A 15162-nucleotide genomic window follows, 5' to 3' on the forward strand; every position below is an offset into this window, starting at 1 on the left:
GCGCCAGCGTCAATTGTCAAGATGAGAGCGGCCGCACTGCGCTCAGTTACGCATGTGAAAAAGGTTACCTTGACGCGGTGAAGATTTTGGTTAGAAACAACGCAGATCCAGAGATGGTTGACGCGTGGGGGAACACTGCGCTGATGTACGCGGCAGTGGCTGGTCACTCACCGGTCGTTGCGTTCTTGGTGAGAGCCTTCAAGAGACTGGGGCTTCAAATAGACCGACAGAATAACGTTGGTAACTCGGCAGTGGAGGTAGCAAAGTTTCTCGGCCACACAGACTGTTTTTATGCGCTTACCAGTAACTCAAAGAAAACCCGTGAAAATGACGTTGGAGGTCAGAAAGATGGTCATTCCCACGTCAGCTCGGATTGTAACGTAAATGAGGAGAAGTTGGAGAGAAAGTTATTGGATCCCATTAAGACACCAGACGTTCTCCAGGCCTGTCCCCAAAGCAACAGCTTGACAGCAGTGGACGGGACATGGCTCCTGAGGCGTTCGGGTCGCAGAAGAAATTCTTTGATCTTAAAGAGTCGATTACAGTCAATGGATTCCATTGAGGAGTTTGAGAGAGAGATTGACATCCCCACATTCCCACAGGAGCTGGTTTTCTCGGGTGTTCTCACCCCCAAACCCCCTCCTCGATCTAACAACCTCCAGACCTGCCCAAACCCGAAAACAATCTCAGTCATCACCAAACTTGGGGAAAAGTTCGCCAGCTCCGACAATCACCTGCCTCCTCTTACCAGAGGATCTGAGCATCTAAATCACATGTCAGTTCTATATTCGCCCCGGCCGGCCAAAAACAACCTCAAAACCACCAAAAGCTGCGTGTCAATATCTGCGCCAATAGCCTCTTCGTCCTCTCGTCTTGGTGTCCTACTAACTCCTATCACAGGCAACAAAGGCAAAGACGAATGGGATGATGTCAAACTGAAAACAGGACCTGCCTTTAGTGTGAGGAGATTTGACGACAGCTACTACCAGAAAAGGTGCAGTTTGCCCACAAGCATCCTCAGTCCTGCACCTCCTGACCGTTCGAAAATGCCTTTACACAAAACCAAAACTATGTGGAGAAACGTTTCACCGGCGGCCAACACCGAAATTCCAGATTTTACACCACCTGTCACCAGCTCCTCAACGACGTTCACGGTATTGGGCAACAAACTGTTTCGGAGGTTTACATTCCCCGCGTTTAAACAGAGCGGGAAGGAGGCGCAGGGGGGCGCGTGTGGAGGAGATCCCGCCTCATGTTCACCGCGAGGAATGCCGCGTTCAGAGACGTTCCCGCTGAGCACAAGACACCCGCAGGTGGGTAGCAAGCCCAGCATTGACAGTATCAGTGCAGTGAAATGCGAGTTTGACTTCAATTTTAAAACGGCCCATTCCTCTTAAACAGTATTTCTCTGAGGATCATGCGTAATAGCCAAATGTACTTTTGGAGAGTTGCGGTGTGTGAAGGCTTTTTCCCCCACTTCTTTTATTCCAACACTACTAACACATTGTATTAAACTTGCCTAATTGTGATTCTAGATTGAGGACTATAGGAGATGAGTTGAATCGGGTGTGTTAGCTCTGCCTTGGGCTGGAACAAATACCTGTACACACTAGTGTTGGGAAGGGGGCGGGACAAACGCAAAGGCATATCCACCCGGAAGCCTCATGCAGCACAAATAGGATTCCTGTGCTACTGTAAAGATGATGTACATTTACTTTGAAGAACAAACGCCATCACTTTCATAGCTACTCATATCGGTTGTGAAATATCAATACTATACATGTCATTTCTTTAAATTGTTTTCATGGATTGCATTTCTATTTCAGTTACATTCTTGAATTGTGAAATATTAAGATTAATTAATAAATCATCGTTGGTATTTCTAAATGGAAAGTGTTTGTGTTCTTTGGAGGAGGAAAGTGTGTGTGTGTGTGTGTTTCCTCAATGTCAAGCTTCTTGGTAAGTTATGAAATCTTCATATAACCTTGACGTTAGAATACTGGGTCATTCTGGAAAGTCTACTGAGAAAGCTATCACATTTATACTGCGCTATGGTTATTTCATGTATTATGTATTGCCTATGTTTGTGGAAGCAATGTGAAGGGGGAGGGGGGGGGGGTAGAGGTGACATGAGTATAGAGGTGTCAGAGCTGAAACGGTTGACAGACAGTTTTGACCCAATCAGCTATTATTTTCTGAGTGCTTGGCATACACTGGCAATGTCCGCTGTTGCCAAATTACAAGAGATACAACATCATCTGACACATCACACATATTCATTCGTGCCGTGTGTTTATTACCGTTTAAAATCATTAGAATCATAGACACACAAAAGTCAAGGGTGTGTATTTAAGCTGTAGTATGCACAATGTCTATGACAAAGGTGTGAGAGAGCGGACACTTGCACACGCACTGCCCGGTGTTCTCAAGACTGAGTTCACACTCCGTTGTGTGTGCGAGAGAGCACGTCGCCAGACTGCCATCCACGCGCACACACACCACCTCAACTGCAACCTGCCCAGAAGGAGAGAAGAGGTGGTAGCACACACCTCAGCTGCAATCACAGAGATGGAAACAGCAGCATTGCGGGACTGACTAGCTGTGGTTGCTGCTGCAAAGCTTTTTGAAGGAAACTAACTTCGGGAGAGAAACTTAACTTCTTCCCCACAGCGAATCGCCTGAGTCACGCAGAGCGTCGTTTCCGGCTCCCTGTCTGTCTTAGTATGTGCAGGGGAAACTCTGCTTCGCCGCCGGTGACGCTCACCAAAAGCTCTCTCATCGTCTGAATTTAGAGAGAGGAGAGAGTCTTAATTAAGCTGTACAATGCGTTCAGATAGCAGTTAACGAAACAGCCGTGACATTTTAATACGCAGCAAACCAGATGAGAACTCTCACATTTACCTGGAGATTTGCTGCATTCGCGATGATCGTGACTACGAGACACTGAGCAGCTGTATCCCTCCTCTCTCTCTTTCTCCCTCCCGCTCTCTCTTTTGTCTTTTTCTCTCTCTCGCTCTCTCTTTGCGGGTTCACTACAAGGCTACCAGCCATTTAGCAATTTCAGCAGTGCAATGGAGCAGCTCAGATTCAGCACCCTGGACACCGCTGGAGTTCTACTGTGTTTGTTCGGTAAGCTGTGTGTGTGTGTGTGTGTGTGTGTGTGTGTGTGTGTGTGTATGTGTGTGGGTGTGTGTGGCATACGATATTTTGTTCGTGACTGCACGCTGCAACCTGCGTGTGTCTTTGTCTTTGTGTGTGTGTGTGTCTTTGTGTGTGTGTGTGTGTTTTATACGACATTTCGGTCGTGACTGCACACTGCAGCCTGCGTGTCTGTCTGTCTTTATGTGTGAGTGTGTGTGTGTGTGTGAGAGAGAGAGAGAGAGAGAGAGAGAGAGAGAGAGAGAGAGAGAGAAATTCCTGTTGAGTTTGTGCTTAGAGGCACAGCCACCTGTTTTGACGTCAGTGCGGTGAAAAGCTGAAAAGCGCTTTATGAGAAAAAGAGTCACGTGCTTGTCATTATTAGAGCATTAGACTCACCGATATGGGCGTCCCTATGTGCTGCCCATGTCGCTAAGGCATGCAGGGGACGAGTAACTCACTCACTTGAGATCGAAGAGGTATCTTACAACCGTGTCATGTAGCTGTGTATTGTTTTACATCCGAGTGGGCAAATATACTCAAGAGAAGATTCGCTAAATGATCGGCCCTTTGTCTTTTGGGAGAAGATAAGTCCCTTTGAGCGTAATCTTTGAGTTTTTGGCACACTGGGTTTGCTGATCATGCATGTTTGCATGTCAAGCACTGATTATTCAGTCTGCAACATCATTGACAGTAAAACTGAAAATAAAGTCGTTCATTATTCTATTTTCTATAGATTCTATTTTATTCTGTTCCATCTGCTGATCTCACATGTTAATTTAAGGATCGGACCCTTTTTTTCAATTTTTGCATAAAATGGCACCCAAATCTAACTTCCTGAAGTTTGTGAATGTAGGAGAATGTAGGATGTAGGAGAATGTAGGAGAATATAACACATTAGATCTGGTAAAAGATAACACAAAGAAAAAAAAATTGTACCATCATCTTTGAAGTGCAAGAGAAAGGCCATAATGTATTATTCCAGCCCAGGCACAATTTAGATTTTGGCCACTAGATGGGAGCAGTGTGCGCTCAAATTTTTAGACTCATCCAATGAGCCATTGTATTTCTGTTCAATATGTTGTATCAAGACTGCCCAAATGTTTCTAATTGGTTTATTAATCACTTTTTAACTGTGCACTCTCCTCAAACAATAGCATGGTATTATTTCACTGTAATAGCTACTGTAAATTGGACAGTGCAGTTAGATTAACAATAATGTAATATTTCTGCCAATATCAGATATGTCCATGTCCTGGGAAATATTCTTGTTACTTACAACTTCATGCTAATCGCATTAGCCTACCTTAGCTCAACCGTTCGTGGGGGACCCACCAATCATGTAGAAGTTTTTAAGCATATTCATTGGAATATAGTTGGCGCTAGAAAACATATAAACTGTTATTGATTTGCCACTCTATTCCCACTGTACTGTACACTGCTGACATGACTATATTTCCCTGTGTTCAGCGATCCTGGTCCGGTTTACGGTCACCTCCGAGCAGGAGGGAGAGAACCTCTCCGGTCTGTCCACCAACCCGGATAAAGACATATTCGTGGTCCGAGAGAACGGGACCACCTGCCTCATGGTCGAGTTCGCTGTCCGCTTCACGGTCCCCTTCGATGTCCTCGCGCTCAACGGAATAGATGTAAGACAGGACTCCGACCTGTCAGACTTCATCTGTCTATCAACTTGAACTGACAGTGACACACTGTCCCATTTCTGTATGTAACAATTTACTCTCATTCAGACACAAGGACACCCATGCCACGGTATTACGCACTTTGGCCTGTGCGTAAAATGATGATCTTTTGGAAACACTGTACTGGGGTGTAGCAACAGCGTACCAGTGTGAAACAATTCATAGAAGAGTAGTCTACTGAGAATAAAACAAGTGTCTGATCGACACATTGAATCATACACGACTGAATGATCTGTTGTGTTCTTTGCAGCTTATCACGGAGAATGCGTATCTGGCTCTGCCTCGCGGGGCAGACATAGAGGGGAAATGCGGGAGCCAGGACGCCCATATACACATCTCGTGGAATGATAACGCCTACACACTCCGCATCTACTTCGTCAAGGTTTGTCCGCTAATATGCAATAGTCAGTGGGAAAGCGGAGGCGATTTACAATGACCCAAAATCCTTAATGCGTTTACCCCCTGTGGAATTCTTGTAAAAATCTGTTTGGGTAACATCGCCTACACATAACAGCCAGGCATAATGTTCTGCTGCTGGTGACGATATGGTAAAAAAATAATATTGGAAAGCAGGGAATGACCGTGTGTGTGTGTGTGTGTGTGTGTGTGTGTGTGTGTGTGTGTGTGTTGCAGGAAATCAAGGAAATCAGTGGCAAGGGACATGTGTGGAGAATTAGCAAGGTGCAGTTCGTTTATGACACCTCGGAGAAAACGCATTTCCTCAACCCATACAACCGTGAGTAGCAATTGTAACCCACTCAGCAATTTCTGTTTGTTTTGCGGTATGGTTTCATTGAAAAAATTATTTCACATTTGCACTAAACCGATACAATAAAGAAAGACAATTCACATGGGCCTTTGGATATTTCCAAATTGCATTTGTATTTTTTAAATTTTCTTTCTACAAAACATGATTATTATTATTATTATGATGTTCCTTCTGAATATTTCTTTGGTCACTTCTGATTTATTGCAGTCATTTCGATTAGATATATTATAAACTCATTCATTTAATAGCCATCATGACTTATTGAGAATCATGACTTATTGAGAAGCATTGATTTTAAATTAAATTAAATTCACTAATATAGGCTACATTCACATAGCCTACCCTGACCGCACCATTTTTGGATTCAATATTAATCCACATTTAAAACTCATGATGGGACAGGCTGGAGTGAAGTTGAAAACGGAGTTATAGAAAAAGCAAACATTGCATTTTCTTCTGTATTTTCATCGATTTTCATCGAAGCACGTTTTGATTATACTGTAGGTCGCCCTTTTTTTCTGTACACGCTATTGGTGTGTCTATCGCAGTGGCTGTTTTATTTGTTTGTAAAAACACAGAGATTTGTACATAGAGGTTTTATACTTAAGAGGTTTTAACATTTCAATACTTATTCCTAAATCTTTCACAAATATTTGCTGAATAGGCTATATAGACTTTTATTTCGATATTGTGTAGCCTATAGGCCTACACATTTCTTTAACCAACTGCTATTAAAGACATGTTTTTGTGTTTCTCTGTATGAAATGCATGCTTGTGTGTGTGTTTGTACCTACCTACTCATGTAATATGTCTCCTCATGTACTGTATCCTCCTATTTCTTCTCTCCATACAGCTGGGAAGCACACAGCCAGCACCCACCATTTGTCAGCGTTAGAGACCCCTGCTGGCCGCTCATATGTCTGCGAGGCTAAGCAGACACTCACCCTCATCTCCAGTGACCACCAGAAGGGAGTAACTGTTGCCATAAGTGACGTCCAGATCCAGCCCTTCGACATCAACTCAGATTTCATGTTCAGTGAAGGTACAGACTCTAACCTTAACTAACTGTAGTTTAACTAACTGTAAATCGAACTCTAACGTCATACAGCCATGTTCAGTGAAGGTACAGACTGTAACCCTAACGTCATACAGCCATGTTCAGTGAAGGTACAGACTCTAACCCTAACGCCATACAGCCATGTTCAGTGAAGGTACAGACTGTAACCCTAACGTCATACAGCCATGTTCAGTGAAGGTACAGACTCTAACCCTAACGTCATACAGCCATGTTCAGTGAAGGTACAGACTGTAACCCTAACGTCATACAGCCATGTTCAGTGAAGGTACAGACTGTAACCCTAACGTCATACAGCCATGTTCAGTGAAGGTACAGACTGTAACCCTAACGTCATACAGCCATGTTCAGTGAAGGTACAGACTGTAACCCTAACGTCATACAGCCATGTTCAGTGAAGGTACAGACTCTAACCCTAACGTCATACAGCCATGTTCAGTGATGATACAAATAGAACAACAACCTAAAGTAGTACTCCCCTCAATTTCCAAATGTTTTACACATCTCAAATGTATATCCCAGTATCAAAAAGTTTGTCATCTTGAGGAGAGATCTGACACTAGTGATGATGATGGTGATGACGGTTTGCCGTAAAGTAGTATTGGAGAAGTTATCTCACAACCCCTACAAACTGCACTCTCCCTGCTCCCTTCATCTCCCTCTCCCTCACCCTTCTCTCTCTCTGGGGGCTGGGGGATGTTACTGCTTATTGAAGAGCAGAGCTGCAGAGAGGGATGGAGGGAGGATGAAAGAGAGGAAAGAGAGTAGAGGAGAAAGCGAGAGCGGTCATTAGGACTTTATTGCTGTAGTTATATCCCTGTCCTCAATGCAGACTTTAGACTTTAGTTCTATAGTTCTGTCATGACTCTCTCCTGGGTGAGGATCAGAGGTGCCAGATCAGCTTGGCACATGACAGGACAGATGGCTCAACCCCCCCCCCCGAGGGGGAGTTGGGACGGTTTTATGACTTAACGCCGGTTGTAAACTTTCTCTCTCTTGCACTGCAGTACGGAGAAGTTAAAAATGCTTTAGTTACAACAGAGAGACTTTGCCAAAACTTCAAACATCAAACAATGAACATTGGGGCAATATATTTCAATATCCAAATGTTGGGAATTATGACAGATATAATATGGAAAATGTATGTATATTTTGTGATATCATTAAAATGATCAGAAAGACTGTATTACAAGATAACTGTAACTCTGAAAGTGTACACGTCCTAGTGATCAGGTTTGCTTCTAAATATTATATAAAATAAATTATTACGTATAAGAATACTTTTGAAAAGATAGAAATATGATTTTAGCCTTCTAAACGAAATAATGGCTTTTCATATAAACCTGGGCCAAAACCACGCCCATGCTCGCACAGACGTTGTGTCAACATGATGGAACCACCTTTCCGACCAGAGGGCTTAAAAGGACTCGCAGAAGAATTAACATATTAGACCAAGCAGGTGGATGGTGTAAGCTGGACGTCACAAAATGGTTAAAACTACAAGACCAGAAAATGTTAAGACCCTCTGAAACTCTTGACAATTAAATAAGTTGAAGAAGTTGAAGTCTAAGTGTTATAGTTTATTAGTTTACTCCGATTGGGGGAAGGTTTGGTTTGCGGGGAATAATAAAGGTATATTCAAAAAAAAAAGTATGTATGTCTATATAGGTATGTGTATGTATATATATGCTTATGAACAGTGGGCTCCAAAATGACTGGCACCCTGACTGGCAATGCACAAACAATGCTTAAAAAAATATAAACAATATAATTATAGAGATAAACTCAAAATACCAATGTGAGAAATACTGTACTTTATTAATGTTTCAATGGAACCAACCAAAATCAATGTCCTCCAAATAAAGGTTTCACAATTAATGGCACCCTTAAAGATTATTGTAAATAGCATCTACCAAAATTAAACCACAAATTAAATTCCAATTATTTAAGTTTATCTAAGTCTTAAGAAACTATATTGAGCCATTACATCACTTCCTGTTTCACTAGGATATAAAAATGAGGTAACACACATGCAATATCCCACTGTCATCCAACACCATGAAGAAAACAGAAGAACTATCAGTTCAAAAGGGACAGATGGTGGTAGACCTTCATAAATCTGCTAATGGCTACAAGAAAATCCACAAACGGTTGAGCACTGTCAGGGCAATTATTAGAAAAGTCTAAAGATATGGAACAGTTGAAAACCTCATGGGTAGAGGACGCAAATGCATTTAGCCCCCCAGGATAGGGAGGAGGATGGTGAGAGAAGCAACAAAATCCCCAAGAATCACTGTGAAAGAATTGCAGGCCTTTGTGGCATCTTGGGGTCACCAGGTTTCAAAAAGCTCCATCAGACGCCACCTCCACATCGACAGTCTCTTTGGAAGGGTTGCCAGAAGAAAGCCCTTTCTGACCCAAAGACACAGACGCAAGCGCTTAGAGTTTGCCAAACATAATTTAATTTATGACTGGAAGAAGGTGCTCTGGTCAGATGAGACCAAAATGGAATGTTTTGGTCAGATACATCATCAGCATGTTTGGCGTCGAAACAGATGCATACAAGGAGAGGCACCTCATACCCACGGTGAAATATGGAGGGGGGTCAGTGATGTTTTGGGGCTGTTTTAATTCCAGAGGTCCAGGGGCACTGGTTAAGATTGATAGCATAATGAATTCTACCAAGTATCGGGGAATTCTGGCTGACAATCTGGTTTCCTCTGCCAGAAGGCTGTGACTTGGCCGTAGGTGGACTTTCCAACAAGACAATGACCCAAAAACATACCTCAAGATCCACACAGAAATGGTTCTGTGACAACAAAATCAATGTTCTGCCGTGGCCATGTCAGTCGCCAGACCTCAATCCAATCAAAAACCTGTGGGCTGAGTTGAAGAGGGGCAGTTGATAAGCGCAAACCCAAGAATGTGAAGGATCTTGCAAGGATCTGCATAAAGGAATGATCCAAAATCCCTCCAAATGTGTTCCTTAACCTTGTCAAACATTACAGGAAAAGACTCCATGCTGTTATCCTTGCCAGAGGTGGTTGCACTAAGTACTAAATGAGGAGTGCCAATAATTATGAAACCTTGATTTTGGTGAAATTTATTTTGTATTAAATAATTGTATGATTTTGGTTGGTTCCATTGAAACATTAATAAAGTACAGTATTTCTCTCATGTTGGTATTTTGAGTTTATCTCTCTAATTATATTGTTTATATTTTTTTAAGTATTGTTTGTGCATTGCCAGTCAGGTGCCAGTAACTTTGGAGCCCACTGTATATGGATATATATATTTAGCCCAAAAAATATATGGGGGGTTGTAAATGATGCAGACAATTACATTGATGGAAGCAACAATCTTTCCGCAATATTAAGCTGATCCAATCCTTTAGAAAATTTAAAAATTAAAAATAAATTGAAGACTAGACCAATACATTCCCAGTCTGCAGCTGGTATGTAAAGTAGTCTAGGACAATTGACCAAGATGAGAGGGAAGAACAGATCTCTCTCACCATCACAAGTACCTCTGAGGTATCTATGTATAACAAACAGAGGGAAGTACAGATCCCTGTGAACACCACATGGTACACCTCTGATGTACCCATTCTAACGAACACTCAGCAACAAAGAAGACTACAACTAAGGACATTGTGACCTCTGGTGGACAACCAGAGACTTACATCGAACTACTTGCCGTAGACGGATAGAGTGATTTCAACAGAAAGACGTCAGAGAAAGACATCTACGCTTAAATATATGTTTCACTTCTAATCCGAATGAGCGATTGTTAGGGTGCTAAATATTCATATTTGCGGTGAGTGTAGTTTCCAAATGTTTGTACGATAAGTCCACTTTCTTTGTCTCTCCTGCTCTTTATCTTTCCCCACCCCTTTCCATTGTGTAATAAGTCATCATATCGGGTTAGTCCACTAGGGACTTTTCATGTGCATTATGTTAGTAATCGATAACCTATACCGTGTGTGTTTCTGTGTTTCTGTGTGATTATTTAGTTAGTTAGATAGTAAATAAATAGTTAAGCGAATTTGTGTATTGCTGATTCATCACTTAGGCTAGTGTTCTTGCGGAATAAGATATTTGTGACGTTCAGAATGAGACTGATATGAGAAAATAATTGAATGATGACTGGTATGATATTGATATATTCTTAAGTTAATTCGGGAAACGATAACTCATTAAATAAACTTTTCCCGTGGTGCCCCAAATTACTAAGGAATCAATTGTTTCATAATATATTTAATCAAGTAATAATTTAACTTTGGAGGTAATTATTCGATGAATAGCTGTCATCACATTAATGATAGTCACGTCACGACAATTCTATACTGTGACCTCTAAAGGCGATCATGCTTCTCTCTCTGGACGGCAGTAAACTACACTGTTTTTTGCTACAGTACCCTTCAACTATAGTGTTTATTAACCCGTGGTATACAGAAGCTTTTCATCTGGCACATATTAACCTTTGACACATTCTGTAAGATCTGCTAACCACCAGAGAGCAGTCCACCAATGATGACGTAAACAATCGAGTAAATACATCCTGTGATCAAGGACGTAATGTACAGTACATGTAAAACATACAGATCACTTAGCTAATATGAACAAAATTATTTTAAGGCCCTGACTGTTATGGCCCTGACTGCCCTTAAATGGGACTCTTTCTAATTTAGAGACCAGTGAGACTCTGTTTCTGGGACATTTTGACCTCATATTATTAAATGTTGACATTTGACCTGTTATTAATCAGTGATGTCACGTTAACGCTCTCTCGTAGAGGAGAACCTTCTCACTGTGGGGATGGGAAAAAATTAAGGGATGTGACTGACCAGCAAACCCATGTTTAATTTCCCAGTTAGTTAAAGTTAAGGTTAGGATTAGGGTTAAGGCTAGGGTTTAGAGTTTACTGTTTAGAGTTTAGGGTTGCAGGCCAGTCATGTAGCTTTAGTTGCACATGTGTGGATAGAACTGTGTGTGTGTGTGTGTGTGTGTGTGTGTGTGTGTGTGTGTGTGTGTGTGTGTGTGTGTGTGTGTGTGTGTAGGGGTAGGTAGCATGTGTTTGAATGCTCTTTGGAGCTTATTTGACACATGAACACATCAGTAACAGTTTATTTAATGCAAGGCATTGCATGGCAACAGACAGAAAAAAACAAACACACACACACACACACACACACACACACACACACACACACACACACACACACACACACACACACACACACACACACACACACACACACACACACACACACACACACACACACGCAGTTCTAATCTATTCACACATGAATGTGTTGTGTGTGTGCGTGTGTGTGTGTGTGTCTACCTGCAGCCTATAAGTGCATCACGGACCAGAGGGAACAGCTGGAGGAGACTCTTCCTCTGATCCTGGGCTTCATCCTGGGCCTCATCATCGTCATCACACTGTCCGTCTACCACTTCCACCTTAAACTGACCGCTGCCACTCAGTCTCAGCTGCCTTGCGACCGATCCATGTACAACAACATGTAAGGAACTGGACATTTAAACAGCCACTGTACCACAAATCTCCCTGGTCAAGAGGAATATGTAAGAAATCAGATATTATCATCACAATAGTACAACTCCATGTTCAAGGTAATAGGACATTGAAACAAGCACAACGTGATGTTCAAGGTAATAGGACATTGAAACAAGCACAACTCCATGTTCAAGGTAATAGGACATTGAAACAAGCACAATGTGATGTTCAAGGTAATAGGACATTGAAACAAGCACAACGTGATGTTCAAGGTAATAGGACATTGAAACAAGCACAACGTGATGTTCAAGGTAATAGGACATTGAAACAAGCACAATGTGATGTTCAAGACATTACAACCACTATACTATAAAATCAAGACAACATGACCACTCTCCATTCAAGGATTAGACATTAGAACAACAATCATTGACTACAATTATAACCGCAACGCTCCTGCCTCTCCAAAGTCAAACCAACGTGACTTCCCCTGCTCTGAACTCCACCATATATTGGACAGTAGGCCAGAACTTGGAGGCCTAACTTGCAATATGGCTAACTTGAGATATGCTTTTGAGTAAAACCATGCATTGAAGTCAATTGGAGACTTGCGCAACATTTGATTTACGCACAGAGATTTTTCAGTTAGCATTCCACCCATAGATGGTGTTCTGTTGTTTGTGTCCATAAATGGTGGTTATGTGGAGAAGCCTGCAGTTTGTCCCCATCCCCTGTCTCTCTCTGTCTTTCCTGTGAACACGCTGCAAAACAAGTTGTGAAAGTGGAGAGTGTTGTGCTGTGTGCAGGTGTTTCAACGACCTTCAGAAATCAGGAAAAATAAAGAATTGCAGGCAGTGTATTTACTTTGGTTTGATGGATCCTTTTCCAGATCCCATTTAATGGAATTATATCAAGAAAACATATGAAATCTGTAAATAAAACAAATAAGACATGTTCTGTAAAAAACTACAAAGAAATGATGTAATAATTTATCTTCAATCAGAATGTCAGAAGAACAAAGTGTATCATTGTGAAAGAAATGATGTAATAATTTATCTTCAATCAGAATGTCAGAAGAACAAAGTGTATCATTGTGAAAGAAATGATGTAATAATTTATCTTCAATCAGAATGTCAGAAGAACAAAGTGTATCATTGTGAAAGAAATGATGTAATAATTTATCTTCAATCAGAATGTCAGAAGAACAAAGTGTATCATTGTGAAAGAAATGATGTAATAATTTATCTTCAATCAGAATGTCAGAAGAACAAAGTGTATCATTGTGAAAGAAATGATGTAATAATTTATCTTCAATCAGAATGTCAGAAGAACAAAGTGTATCATTGTGAAAGAAATGTGCAATATTTAAGCTTCAAAAATAATAAATGTACAATATTTTCAGAAAGAACTATGCTGATGCAAACTTTAATGTTCACTGAAATACATTTCCTAGGAGATGTCCTAAACCTGCGTAGGTCTGTTTTTCATGTTGTTTTGTGTATGCCCATATAAAACTGGTTAGCTATACTTTTGGACAACTTTTGTGTTTTTTATTTTACCATTATTTTACCAGGTAAGTTGACTGAGAACCCATTCTAATTTACAGCAACAACCTGGGGAATAGTTACAAGAGAGAGGGGAGGATGAATGAGCCAATTGTCAACTGGGGATGATTAGGTGACCATGATGGTATGAGGGATAGCTTGGGAATTTAGCCAGGACACCGGGGTTAACACCCCTACTCTTACGATAAGTGCCATGGGATATTTTAGTGACCATATAGAGTCAGGACACCTGTTTAATGTCCCATCTGAAAGACGGAAACCTACACAGGGCAATGTCCCCAATCACTGCCCTGGGGCATTGGGAAAGGGTGCCTCCTACTGGTCCTCCAACTTAAATTTTCTCTGATTGTTGGATAAGTATGCCTGTTGTAAAATATATTTCAGTGGCCTGTTTTTCAGGCTTCAGTAGCCCTGTGTTACAGAACATGAAAACAAAACATGGAATATTGTCACACTAAATGGACTTAAAATCTGAAAGAGATGTGTTACTTTCATAATATTAATTGAAGTCCCAACCATGAGTCTTCCAGGGGAGCGGTTGACAGCTGCGACTGAGCCCGGGTGATCAATGCTCCTGTCGGGCGTGGCATGGCCCAGTCATCGAGGCGAAGATGGGGTATTAATCTCGACGTATGACTCTGCGCCTTCAGAGGAAACGCGATATGAGTCAGTCAAATTGAAAATAAATGGAGCATCTGTGACATCCACACCTCCTTGTTTGAACACCACAGACATCATCATGAATCATGTCACCGCTGACACAAGTCATCAAACTCAGAGCCCTTACCTGGTGTTCATTTCGCTCTGAAGTCCCATACATCTATCCTTGGTTTGACACTTTGCACAGACTGAATGAATGAAATTTTAATGAATGAATGAAATGTTATATTCGTGTTAAATCAGCAGCTGGCAACCCATCCCTTATGAGATTAATTGACACATAAACAAACATTACAATAATAATAATTCTGCTGGTGTTCTTTGTCATGAAGAGTGAAATAATAAAATAAAAATCAATAAGTAACAAATAGTAAATAAGGTTATCCAAACAATCATTTTCAATACAGAAAAATTCAACAGAAGGCATTTGAACCCAGTCTGGCACAAAGAGAAGATTAATGTGAGAGAAAGGCCTAATGACCTGTTAAGCCTACCCTTTTTAGCAGTGAGGAACAAACAAAGCCTATACAGAATCCATTGTCTTTCTACTGTTTTATGGGTGACAGTTGAAGGGGGGAATTAGCGTGGGTGGTTATCTGGTTGGTCTGATGGTGTACAATCAGGGCCAGAGTCACAGTGGGCCTAGTTTGGTTCAATGCTAGTTTATTTACAGCTGTGGTTAAGGTGACTTCCTGTGAAAGAGGAGTTTTATTACCCTGGGTCAAACCAAAT

The 15162-nt window shown here is 41.4% G+C and overlaps 1 protein-coding gene across 1 annotated transcript; it reads left to right on the top strand.

Moving 5' to 3' along the window:
- The first annotated feature begins 2355 nt into the window (after positions 1 to 2355).
- Positions 2356 to 13629, top strand: LOC109866285 (lysosome-associated membrane glycoprotein 5). Its single transcript, XM_020454864.2, has 6 exons — positions 2356 to 3129; positions 4609 to 4787; positions 5092 to 5223; positions 5475 to 5577; positions 6464 to 6652; positions 12038 to 13629. The coding sequence occupies exons 1-6, from the start codon at positions 3072 to 3074 to the stop codon at positions 12214 to 12216; spliced, it is 840 nt and encodes a 279-aa protein (XP_020310453.1). The 5' UTR covers positions 2356 to 3071; the 3' UTR covers positions 12217 to 13629.
- The last annotated feature ends 1533 nt before the right edge of the window (positions 13630 to 15162 follow it).

Source organism: Oncorhynchus kisutch, linkage group LG21 (assembly GCF_002021735.2).
Source record: "Oncorhynchus kisutch isolate 150728-3 linkage group LG21, Okis_V2, whole genome shotgun sequence".
NCBI classification, from domain to species: Eukaryota; Metazoa; Chordata; class Actinopteri; order Salmoniformes; family Salmonidae; genus Oncorhynchus; species Oncorhynchus kisutch.

Excerpts from the sequence above, each read along its gene's own strand:
- LOC109866285 (XM_020454864.2), top strand. The coding sequence starts at position 3,072 with ATGGAGCAGCTCAGATTCAGCACCCTGGACACCGCTGGAGTTCTACTG. Across the intron at positions 3,130-4,608 it reads AGTTCTACTGTGTTTGTTCG|CGATCCTGGTCCGGTTTACG; the intron begins GTAAGCTGTGTG and ends CCCTGTGTTCAG. Across the intron at positions 5,224-5,474 it reads TCCGCATCTACTTCGTCAAG|GAAATCAAGGAAATCAGTGG; the intron begins GTTTGTCCGCTA and ends TGTGTGTTGCAG.